Source organism: Anabrus simplex, chromosome 6 (assembly GCF_040414725.1).
Source record: "Anabrus simplex isolate iqAnaSimp1 chromosome 6, ASM4041472v1, whole genome shotgun sequence".
Lineage (NCBI taxonomy): Eukaryota > Metazoa > Arthropoda > Insecta > Orthoptera > Tettigoniidae > Anabrus > Anabrus simplex.
Genome location: NC_090270.1, coordinates 40,859,249 through 40,872,386, shown reverse-complemented (window position 1 = coordinate 40,872,386; position 13,138 = coordinate 40,859,249). Strand labels below are relative to the sequence as shown.

Genomic DNA, 13,138 nt, shown 5'->3' with positions numbered 1-13,138 from the left:
CGCGTAGGTTTCTTAGCCAGCACAGGCTTATTGGTGGTCGAAGGCCGGTGTGGACCCGCCTTCGAGCTTTCTTTTTGCGGCGTTGCTCACAGGAGCAACTGCCACCTTGGGCTCAGCGATCTTCTGGGAAGGTGTTCCAGCTGAAAATGACGAACTTGGGAGAGACTGTGCTATCATGCTGTAGTCTAGTGTCTTGGCCGGTGCATTCAGAGAATTACGAAAATGACGAACCTGGGAGAGACTGTGCTATCATGCTGAAGTCTGTCTTGGCCGGTGCATTCAGAGAATTAAACTTACGGCGCACTTCCTGGTAGGAAAGACCCTCCAGGGTCTTGATCTCCTGGATCTTCTTCTCACTCAGATAGGTCAGACAGTTCCGATCTCGAGGAGAATGAAGACCCAGAGCAGTTAGTGCACTTGTATGGAGGTGTGCATTCCTCTGTGCCATGAGCTACTCTTCCACATGTACCACACACAGACTGATTCGAACAACGACCGGGCGAGTTGGCCGCGCGCGGCTGTGAGCTTGCATCCGGGAGATAGTAGGTTCGAATCCCACTATCGGCAGCCTTGAAGATGGTTTTCCGTGGTTTCCCATCTTCACACCAGGCAAATGCTGGGGCTGTACCTTAATTAAGGCCACGGCCGCTTCCTTCCAACTCCTAGGCCTTTCCTATCCCATCGTCGCCATAAGACCTATCTGTGTCAGTGCGACGTAAAGCCCCTAGCAAAAAAAAAAAAAATTCGAACAACGAGATACCATGTGTCCGAATCTCTGGCATTGATAGCATCGCATAGGAGGTGGGATGTACGGCCTCACATCACAACGATAAGCTGTTACCTTATCTTTCTCTGGTAACACTGACAACATGAAAGAGACTATGAATGCACCCATGGCAACGTCTTCACCGTTGAGTTTGCGTGTAATGCGCCAGATGTGTCACACCACGGTGCTTCACGTCTTCCATCAATTCACTGTCAGTGTTCAGAACAAGATCACGGTGGAAAATAACTCCACAAACCAGATTCAAGGTTTTGTGCTCTTCCACTTTGACGGGGATGTCGCCAAAGTGGTCGCACTTAAGCAACCAATCTGCTTGGAGCGCAGTGCTCGTCTTCAGAAGCAAACCAACACTGCGCATTTTCTTCAGATCCTCAAGTTCACCATATACACCTCTGATGTGTCGACTGAAAAGAATCAATCTGACCAGCTTGAAATCTTGCCCATCGGTTCTGGTAGCAACCAGGAATCTAGGGATGCTGGAACCCAGACTAATACGCTGCGCTTGTTCCCAAGCGGTTGCCCCTTTAGGGAATCAAGTGTTAAAGACTCGGGTAGCGAACTACCCGAGGAGGCAGGCAGAAGTGGTTTCACGCCATATCCAAAATCATCCTCCCCGAATGAATGCCACCGACTCCGATCAGGGGTCCCTGTAGCTGAACCAAGCAGCCAGGGCAATACCCACCTGGTCATAGCCAGTACTGCCGGGGTCCAATGTTGGACGATGCCTAATACGGGAGGACTGAGGCAATGAGCACTAGGACTTCCTTCCTCCAGTCACCCGCAATAGCATGTACTCCATAGCGTGTACAGAGCACTAAATATAGAGAAAAAATAAAAAAACAATTAATAACAATATGTCCTTCTGGCATTCGACTGTGCGGGGACCTGTGTTGTCAGGTGGATACTACTGCAAGGGTACATGAAGCTTCCACCTGCCACTCCCTGAGTTGTTATTGCTCAGGCTCTCGGGTGTAAACGCACACGTAGAAGGCCCATCTCCGAGCAGCATGCACATCAAAATTTTTGAATAGGTCTACAACTAACCCTCAAAAAACAATAAAAACTAAAGAGAGGACCATGGCCACATGACCCTTTTAGTCGCCTTCTATGACAGGCAGGGATTACCCATGAATGTATTCAGCCCCTCCCATCCACAGGAGGTCCAACACACGATATCTAACCGCAATCCATGTCCGCGCCTAGGTCACCCCTTACGACAGGCAGAGGATACCACGGGTGTATTTTACAGGTGCGTCCCTCACCCACAGGGGGTCGATTTTTGGTCTGTTTCCTGTTTCCTTATGCTTAACTTTTGGACACTAGTGTATTTTCCTTTACATTTCAGCCTTCAACACGCGTCACATTACGATTTTTCACATCTAAGGATTAGTTGAACTTCCAATTGTTGAATCTACATAAGATAGATTACGACTAATGACCACTACATGGAAAGTGGAACAACACTTCCATACTTTGACGCTTCTCAAATGCTTTTTAACTCTGTTGTGCAACTACCTGAGGTCCAACCAACAACTCTACTGTGATATATATGTACCTGACTCTCATTTCCTTCAACTTCGAAGATTTTAATTTCAATACTTTAATTAATCCATACTTCATTAGTACTAATAAATTTTGTACAAACCAATTGTAATGCTGGAACTTTTATAACTTTGATTACTCTACATATAATCAACTTGTGCCATTTAGACCTTATACTAGTATTTTATTGTATGTACTGTATATACAGTATATAATATATTGTATATATGATATTATGACAAGTTCATTAATTGACTCTTAGTTATATTTAAGCATCGCTCACTCCACAAATTAGATTTTTATGTCTTTTCTACCTTGTACAATTGCAAGTAATTAGATCTCAATGAGGAACCTGGTTCAGGGCCCTGACGTAACTTTGGATTACATGTGGCTGAAGATGATTACTAAGTTAAGCGAAACACGTACCACTTTAACCCGCGAGTGGTCACTATATGAGATTTTCTCTCACATTATTTTTTGTTGTGATATTACTTCACAGTGATGAAAGGGAGGTGACTGTTCCCTCTTCTAGCTGAGTTTATAACTGTCGTGAGTAGAGCAATTCACATTCGAAGGGTAAGTACCCCCTCCCCTAGTCAGAACAAAGGTTCCTATATATCCGTGCGCGCTGTGTGAGAGTTTCTCTCATCGCGCGACCAATGGCGTTTGTGTTATGTTGAAGTGGAGTGGAAAACTTACTCCTGTTGTACGCCTAAGTATTTGTATTATGAGCACTTCTTGTTTTTGAAAATGTTATTGTGTTCAGAAACCTTGCTTTTTACATAAATGTTACTAGATATAATGCATGTGTGAGATTTTATTTTTTTACAACTCCAGGACGGAAATTATTTTTATGTACATTGCATATGTTATTTTAAGTAGAAATTTCTGTCTTTAATAAACAGCTAATCATTTCATATTTATGTCCAGCCCCATGGCTAAATGCTTAGCGTGCTGGCCTTTGGTCACAGGTTCGATTCCCGGCAGTGTCGGGAATTTTAACCATAATTGATTAATTTCACTAGCACGGGGGCTGAGTGTATGTGTCTTCATCATCATTTCATCCTCATCACAATGCGCAGGTCGCCTACGAGAGTCAAATCGAAAAACCTGCACATGGGGAGCCGAACTTGTCCTCGGACACTCCCGGCACTAAAAGCCATACGCCATTTCATTTTCTTTATTTCATTTTTATCTAAAATATATAAGGTAGAACTTACGTTTGATTTCAGTGGTAAATTTCAGCCTTAACGCCCTACAAAACTGTGAAAAATGCCACTTTTATTTTAATGTAAGAGAAAGTCTCAAGCGCGACCACTCGCGCTACATTTTGGCTAGCGACCACTCACGGGTTAACAGCTATGTAACAATTGTATCCTAAATATAAGGATTGTAGAGTATTGGAATGGTGGTTTTTAATAAATATGTTTGAAACTTTTAGATTGCAGAAGGCCTACAACACAGTAGATAGAGAGTCACTCTTCCAGACACTTGTTGAACTGGAACTAGATAAGAAAACCTTGAATCTTGTAAAAGAAACTCTTACCAACACTACAGCCAGAATCAAATTCAGAGGGGAACTGTCCCAGAGCTTTGAGATCAGAACAGGTGTTAGACAAGGGGGTGGCCTATCTCCAATCCTCTTTAACTGCCTACTCGAAAAAGTCATTCGTGAGTGAACAAAAATGCTAAAAGATGACTCTGGATTGAGAATAGGCTACAAAAAAGACAAGTTAACAGTCAACTGTTTAGCCTTCGCAGACGAAGGAAGCTATCTATCAACTATCCTCTCTCGACCACAGAGCAGCTAAAGTAGGGTTGAAGATCGCCATCAACAAAACACAATTTATCACCAACATCAAAGATGCACCTGAATCAGTCCCACTGGAGGACAAAGCAGTACACAGGACTAACTCCTTCAAATACCTAGACGAATGGATAACCCCAAACATGAATGAAGATCAGGCCATGAACAGCAGATGCATCAAATTGGCAAGTGCCTACCACCTATCTAAGAGTATGTACAAATCCAAATCCCTCTCCCTTAACCTCAAAATCAGGCCTTACAGTACTGCAGTGAGATCATCAGTACTATATGCCTCAGAATGCCTAAACATGGTAAGAAAAGGGCAACTCAGAAAAGTGTACCTGAAGGAAAGGAAGATCCTGAGAAAAATCATGGGCCCTATTAAAAAATAAGGCAAGTACAGAATCAGGCACAACAATGAACTGTAACAACAATTAGAGAGCATTACAACATCTATGAGGAAGAGGAGATTGAACTTCCATGGTCATGTCATGAGAATGGACAATCAGAGGCTCACCTCCAGAATCTTCCCCACCATCTCTAGGGGGAAAGCGACTAATGCCAAGTGGGCAAGACTTGTCAGAAAAGACTTTCAACAATTGGATATTGCTCCCAGTGAAATCTATGACAGGAATACGTACAGAACGTTGATCAGAAACTCTCTCCAGTCACTAACAGAAAAAAAAGTGCGTCCGGGAGGAGGTGTGAAATGGACTCAGGATGGAAAGACGTTCACAGTGCAAGAATGAAGGAGTACTGGTCTAAGAAGAAAGCTGCTAAAGTTAAGAACCACGTGATGCGTAGCAGGCCAAAACGGAACTGAAATAATAATAATTTTGTTAGTTTATGCCTCATTTACTACTACCATATTCAGAGAAGATGAGGTGCTGGTATTTTGCATGTATCAGATACAAATGGACATGCAAGAATGTGAAAATTACAAATGAAAGGAAACAGAGCTGTAGGAAAATGAGGATTACAATAGAAAGATCTGTTGAACAAGAACAACAAAAAGTAATGGGTTCAGGACAGGAACATGATGAGCGAAAGGAAGAGTAAAATGGAGAGAAATCACATAAGAATAACAGAGGAATTCTGATAGAGAAACTTACAATAAACAGCTGAAATTTCACCCTCCAAGAACATGCTGGATATAAGTAAAATTACTGAGTATTTCTATCACAACTTCCAAACAGTACACTTATACGACAATTAAGAAATACCTTGAGTTGTCAAATCATGGTTGTCCAAGTGTTTAGTCTCTATTAGCCTGAAGATGGAACACAGAACTCGTTTGCAAACATTTTAACAATTACATTAAAAATAAAATGAAAATAAATAATAACAGGTCTTAACCCTTTCGCTCACATTAGCGGTATGTGCAAGAAATCCAAATGTCCATATATACGGACGTTTTGTAAATAAATTTTTGAAAATGTAATACGCTCTCAAATATACATGTAACATCCACTAAATTAATCGGGAAGAAATGTTCTACTCATATCAACCGCTTAAACAAACTTTAGTACAGTATACAGTGCCGAAAGAAGCGAGCGAAATTTAGAAGGCATTGACCTTGTGCGCCAGCTGACTTCATTGTTGGAGGGAAGTGAATGGTGGTGTTTGTAGTTCTGCAATTCTGTAGTTCAGTTCATTTTTAAATGTACTTTTAAGTGATATGGATGGTTGGAGGCCTGTGTGTTTGAAATTTTGAAGAAATGTAAAATAAAATATAAAAAACTTTCTGATTTAGTCAGTAGACTTTGGAAAACTATATCTTTTTTTGCATGACTATTTACTTTTTGTATTTATTATCTTTTAGAGTATGTATTTACAAATAAAATGTTAAAAAATATTCAATTTGGACAATAAATAAGTGAAATGCATATTTTAGTAAAATACTACAATAAAGCAAGAAAAGGGCCTGGGATTTCTTGCATATATCCTGCCAAAATGTCTGGGAGCAAAAGGGTCGATCAATTAATAGCCTCATCATAATTTTTCAATAACGCTCACCTTTTCCCTGCTGGCAGAATCACCACCATTCTCAGTTCCATCATTGGGTTCGTCCCCACCTGCTGCATTTTCAGGTGGAAATATGTTGTTCAGGTGAAACTTGAAGTTAGCATCAACTTCACTCCAAAATTGGTTTTGTGTTTCATCATTACTCCACTCAGGCAGCTCACATTCATTATCCTAAACAAGAAACACAAATTATAAATACAACTACACACTTGGAATTTTCCCAGTGGTTTAACGTCACACTAATTCAGATAGGTTTTTGGTGACAATGGGAAAGGACTGAGAAGGAAGTGGCCATGGCTATAGTTAAGGTAGGGCCCCAGCGTTTGCCTGGAGTGATTTTGGGAAATTATGGAGATACCCATCTTCAGAGCAGAAAATAGTGAATTTCAAACCTCTATCTCCTGAATGCAAGCTTTCAACTACGCTATCCATACCCCACATAGCCAATTCATGCAATGAAGACATATCTACTAATGTCATCTGACAAGAAGTCGCTTTGATGCGGGGTAAGGCATGCGAGGGGTAAACATGGCTGGTGCGCACGCACGAGTCTCAAGTCTCAAAATAAACATCTGTTCTGTTCATGGTGATTCTGGCTAACTGAGATGCTGTTGTGAAGATCAAAGTGGTAGTGCAATTGTTTTTTAGATACACATTTACTGGAAGCACTGCATAATGAACAGGTTGATAAGCAATATGCATGTGTTTCAGAGAGCTCGCACTGTCGGTCACGACTAATGTTTTTAGCTTAGTGTAGTATTGTGCCATACCTACAAGCTGCCACGACTTCTCATCAGATGCAGATAGTAACAACCAAGCCAAACTCATTCCTGGAAATGTAAAGGCTATTTATTAAATTTTTTAATTAGAAATGCAAAATAACTAGCTGGTAACTGATTGTGAATAATGTGTATGCAAAACTCCAGAGGGGTACAATATGCTTTACGTTGCACCAACACAGATAGGTCTTAAAGTGACAATGGGATAGGAAAGGGTTAGGTGTGGGAAGGAAGCGACCGTGGCCTTAATTAAGGAACAGCCCCAACATTTGCCCTGAGTGAAAATGAAAACACGGAAAACTATCTTCAGGGCTGCCAGCAGTGGGGTTCGAACCCACTGTCTCCCGAATGCAAACTGACAGCTATGTGACCCAAACCACACAGCCATTTGCTCGATCAGAGGGGTAGTCTGCATATAAACCATACCTGCCAACTTTTAGAACCCAAAAATAGGAAGATTTTTTAATTCTTGGATTTCATCACGTATATTTCACCACAGTCTACGTGAAAATAGGTCAGGATAAAAGGCATACATACCTACAGTTACAATGCGAATTGATCATTAAATTTAAAATCTTAAACTACGAAAACATAAAAATGGTTACAAGAAAATGTACCTAAACACTCTCATTTATGACACTTACATACGAATAATAATATTTATGTCACACCGACACACACAACAAAATCCATAATACCACATTTTCTCGCGTAATTAACGCACTTTTTTTGACGAAAAATACAGGCGAAAACTGCGGATGCGTAAATTATTCACGGAATTCAGATCTTTACAAATTATTTATAATTCATTTACGTTTAAAAGATACATCAAATATAATATAAAGACAATTGGTTCAACTCATTTGCGATTATCGTCATACAGCGTAAAATTCCGACGTGAGATTTTTTCTGAAAAGTCAAATAGGGTACATCACGTAAGTTAGACACGTGGGTTTCAAGTATCGACACTAGAAAATATTCTTCTCATTACGAGCTGAAAATACGACCTGAATGATATACCGTCCTACATAAGAGGCTTGCAGTGGTGTCTCCACAGCGCACTAGCAGCTAGCGTCTTGGAAAGGTGTAGCAATCCAACTGATGAGCCCACTGCTACACTGGGCTGAAACGCTGGTAATTTCATGATTGAAAAAGCCTAAAGAGCTCAAATATTTTTAACATTTTCAATTGATAAAATGAAGTTATGGTTTCTTTATAGGAACCTTATTTTTTATACCAATAGTTATCAGAAAATTTATGAACCAGAGGAATGGCATGCTAAAAAAAAAAGGGTATCTACCTGCCTAGCTACTTCCTGCTAATATTCATACAGACTGTTTTCCTCGGAACGCAGCAGTATTCCCATCTATTGGAGATGAGTGACAGTAGAAGAGACAATTCACATCACAACAAACAATAGCCAATGTAATGTTATTGCTGATCAATTTCATATTCGATATTGTAGACCTTCACATTTAGTTTTCTCCCAACTCTGTGATATTAGGGCATGTAATGTTCCTTCTTTCATGACTCTCTCTTGTCGTATTCTTTAAGCGAGTGTTTTTCTTCAAGGAATCGTTTCTTTAAGGCTTTTTCTCATTTTTACAATGATCTTCACAATTTTCCTTGTCGATATGAGGACCGTTTTTGCAAACCTTGCTTTATGCAAAAATTGGAAATTTACTTTTTTTACAGATTCACAATCATATTGAAGCCCTCTATAGGATGGTGAAACTTCTTTTAATATAACTTGCTTCTTGCTGCAGTAATAGTTAATAAAAGTTGGCGAGCTTTTCTAAAACTAGATTTCCACTACTTAAAGAGTTACAGCAAAACTTGCTTTCTACAGGAATGATTTTTATTTTGAAGTCATTGAAGTTGTTAATCTTTATAACTGCATGGATGTGGTACTGTTGAGTATGCAATAATGTTTGATTGTTACTTTCCGCCTGCTTTTGTTCATTATTCTTTTCATTGCTAAACATCTGCACTTTATTATAATTACTATAATTACTATCATCATTATTCTCGAAAACACTAAAATAGGAATATGCATCTTCCAATTCTAATGTGGATAACACTCTTATAACCTCGGATTTGGCAAGATTGAGGTCTTTGCTGGTGGACGACATAACTCGCTCATCCCTAACATAGACTCTCTCTGCTAGCTTGCATGTTGAACATCCCACAGCTGATAACACAGTGTCGTATTTGTAGTAATAACTCACGAATGAATCAGAATTTGAATGATTTCAGATGTCAACATTGCGAGTATAGCATAGTTATAATCGGATGTATGTCTCGCTCGTAATATTAAGGCTGCAGCACAACAGATTATTAGTAGTTGAGTCTTCTCTAGTCAGTAAAAGAAGCTTCGTGATTCCTGTGCTATAGAATTTGTGCAGTCATTAATTAAATTTAACATGACTGAAGAATATTCTAATGTAAATGAAGTTGAATGAAAAGTGGACTAAGTGTTGGTGTTAATAAATATCTTATAAAACTAGAATGATACTAGTTTCCTTTGTGGATTTTTTTTTTTATATTCGTAAAGCATATATGCCAAAGACAATGTTTAAATTATTTCGAAGACTCTGATGTAGAATAATTTTGAGTGAAAGGTGGATAAAATGTCCATGTAAATAAATTTCATAGAACAAGAATAACATTCTTTTCTGAATTAATTGATATTCATCAGAGTGTACATATCAGAATTTGCAGGAATGGTGTACTGTAAAACTTACACTGTTATTAAATACGTTTAATTGACGGAAAAACCAAGATAACTAATGTTTTAGGAAAATTACTAACAATTTCTTTACTAATATTTTGTGTAGAAAGCAAGTTTTGAAAGAACTGTTGACTTTTGAACCCTCATACAGTGTACAATTCTTAAATTAAATGAAACCCAAAGATCACCCTGCAATAAGCACTAATTCTAAAATTGATCAACAAAAAAGAAAGTTTATAACTATAAAGCCCTTCTTGGAAAACAGTTTTTTGTGTCTCCTGAAAAATTTCACTTTTTCACAAAGCAAGTTTTGCAAAAACGGTCCTCATATAGACTAATGATAATTGGTTTTACACCTTAAGACAATCATGACAAAAGTCATTGCCAGTTATTGAACAATATTTCCACGTTAACAATGCTCGGTGTTAATATGGACTAAGCAACAAACGTCTAAATTAATGAATTCTGTTACCATAGTCGGTATGGTAAAACTGTATCAAGACATAAATGATTGTAAATTGTTTTCTCTATAACTTTCCTTATGTAGTACTTTTCGATAGGACAAATGACATAGGTATTTAAAAATTAAATTTTAGGCCCCTTAACTTTTCGTATGTAGTACTTTTTGATAGGACAAATGACATAGGTATTTAAAAATTAAATTTTAGGCCCCTTCCCCTATGGCCTGTTTCTGGAACGATAGTTACCTGTAGATGTGTAGTTATCAGTGACTTAAGATGATGATATGTTCAAAATGAGTTTCCAAAACAACAGTTACCATCTTCTTCACAGTTAAATGCGCAGTGACGATACTAGTTCATATCAGCAAAATGGAATTATTATCTTCGTCTTCCTCGTCATCATCAAATTCTGTGTCGTCAGACGAAGAAGATTTGGGTGCTCTACCAATGCCATGAGTGTTCAGGGCTTCGAAAAATCCATTCGATCACTTTAATGAAACCGAATTTCAGATGAGGTACAGGTTAAGAAAACAGACAGTGATGTGGTTAGAACATCAAATTGGTCAAAATATTAGACCTGAAACACACCGAAACCAATCTGTAAGTTCATTAAATCAAATTCTGATTACCCTAAGATTTCTAGCAACGGGAGCTTTCCAAATTTTGTTAGGTGATGACATTCACCTACATGTCCGCCTCCGTAGCGTAATGGTTAGTGTTATTAGCTGCCGTCCTCAGGAGCCTGGGTTCGATTCCCGGTACTGCCAGAAATTTAAGAATGGCAGGAGGGCTGGTATGTGGTTGGAATGGTACATGCAGCTCACCTCCAACGGGGGTGTGCCTGAAAAGAGCTGCACCACCTCGGGATGAGGACACGACTTGATTAACCTACATAAATCAACGACATGTCGCATATTGCAGAAGGTGCTCCCTCAAATTGCTGCTTTGCGGGACGAATTTATTTACATGCCAAAAAACCCAGTAGAAATTGCAGAAACGAAAAGAACCTTCCATGCCATTTCTGGCTTTCCCTCTGTAATAGGATGCATTGATGGGACACACGTGAAGATTCAGTCTCCGGGTGGTGAAAATGCAGAACAGTATAGAAATACAAAATCCTACTTTTCCTATAACGTTCAAGTAGTCTGCGGTAAAAATCTGCGCATCGTGGATATTGTTGCTCGCTGGCCAGGTTCAACCAATGACAGCACAATCTTCAGTGCATCTGCACTGAATCTCAGATTTGTTCGAGGAGAATTTCCAAACTCTTTTTTGCTTGCTGACAGTGCATACCAGCAGAAGAAATTCATTCTTATGCCGATTCTAAACCCTCAAAATAATGCGCAAGAACGATACAATTCAGCACATATATGAACAAGAAATTGCATTGAACGGTGCTTTGGAGTTCTTAAGAGACGTTTCCCTATCCTGGCTTTCGCACCAAACGACAAACAACTTTAACAGCAATAGTGGCAGCTGCTATATTACACAACTTAGTGATAGAAGAAAAAGGGGATATGCCTGTCATGGAAATGGATGCAGATTACGACGACCCAGTACCCACAGAAAACCTACCTGATAATGAGGGTAATGCTGTTCGTGCTGCAATTTTGGAAAGCATTTTCAGATAATGTAAATATGAAACATTTATATTCTAATATAAATTGATGTATTAGACTATAGATTACCACAAACATAGACTAATTTTCAGATTAATATGACACGCAAAAAAGGAAAATAGTATTTGTTTTAGATTGTTCTTACATCATTTCAAATTGTTTTAATTTTATTTTGTAATCAAGTTTCTTAATTTTAAATTCATATTCTTGTTTTTCCAACTCCTTAAGAGCACTCTTCTTTTGAATGTCTAATATTTCACATTTTTTATTATATTTTACCTCCTTCATTTCAAATTCCTTCTTTTTAATTATGGCAAGTTCTTCATCTAAATCAGTTTTGGCTTTCTTTCTATTTACAATGCTTTCACTGACGCTGTGGACATAATCTGATTTTCTTTTAGGTGCTGATTTAGGCCTAGGGAGTGCTGGAGTCGACAATATTTCATTCACTACATTTACGTCCACCTTATCATTGGCTTCAGTCACTGATTCCGCTTGGATGGTGTCATCTGTCCTAGCTGTTTCACTTACAACCTCCTCGGTACATGACGCCTCTACTGTAGACGTATCTTCGAATACGGGAACTGAATCATTACACAAAATAGAACTGGAATCAAATGGATTTTCATCTGGTTCAAACTGATCTTTCAGTGCACCTATAATGTTAAGATCTATTTTGTCAGCCTTTGTTTCATGAGTCCCACCACCAGTTAGTGAACACCCAATCTGAAATTAAAGAACATTCACCATTAATATTTACATTTATACTAAATAATCAACATCTTAGTTACTGGTATGCATTTAATATAAGCCTGCTGAATAATAAATACAGATTTTTCATTGCTCTTTTAATTTTATTATATCATTTAAACAGTGATGTGAGGTCTCATATACTCCCACGAAATATAAAACATCTGGACTTCTTTAATTATAAATCTTGCAGGGAGCTGTAGTTTATGTTACATTCTTATCGGTGTCAACACACTTCATACCCAAGGTCAGGGTTAGCTCACTACGATTAAAATTCTCAAGTGTACAGCCAGAGCTCACGTCACCAGTTAGGAGAGTATTTTTGTCAATGCATGTTGTGTGGCCCGTGGAAGTAAAACATATCAAATGGCTGGTCCATTGCAGTTATTAAGATTACAAATCCTCAGTTCGAGGAGTATATTAGGGAACTACTATGAAAAATGTAGTGATAAGGCTAATTTCTTTCGGCTATTGTAGATTGCAGTTTGTAACGCTTTCGTGTTGTTCAAGTTGCAGACTGAAAGACCGGATAAAGTGGATTTCTTGAAGGGTTTGGGAGCTTATCAAGTAAAATTACACATAAAAGAAAAGTGCGAGTTGCCAGTTTGTTCGCAGTGTTGCACCAGTTACATCAAGGACG

The 13,138-nt window shown here is 38.7% G+C and overlaps 1 protein-coding gene across 1 annotated transcript in view; it reads right to left on the bottom strand.

The window, feature by feature from the left end:
* The window catches only part of LOC136876077 (condensin-2 complex subunit G2), a 379,809-nt gene that overhangs the window by 347,865 nt on the left and 18,806 nt on the right, over nucleotides 1-13,138 (bottom strand). Inside the window, exon 2 of the mRNA XM_067149716.2 lies at nucleotides 6,150-6,329. Coding sequence (XP_067005817.2) covers nucleotides 6,150-6,329 — 180 coding nt within the window. The remainder of the gene's footprint in view (nucleotides 1-6,149; nucleotides 6,330-13,138) is intronic.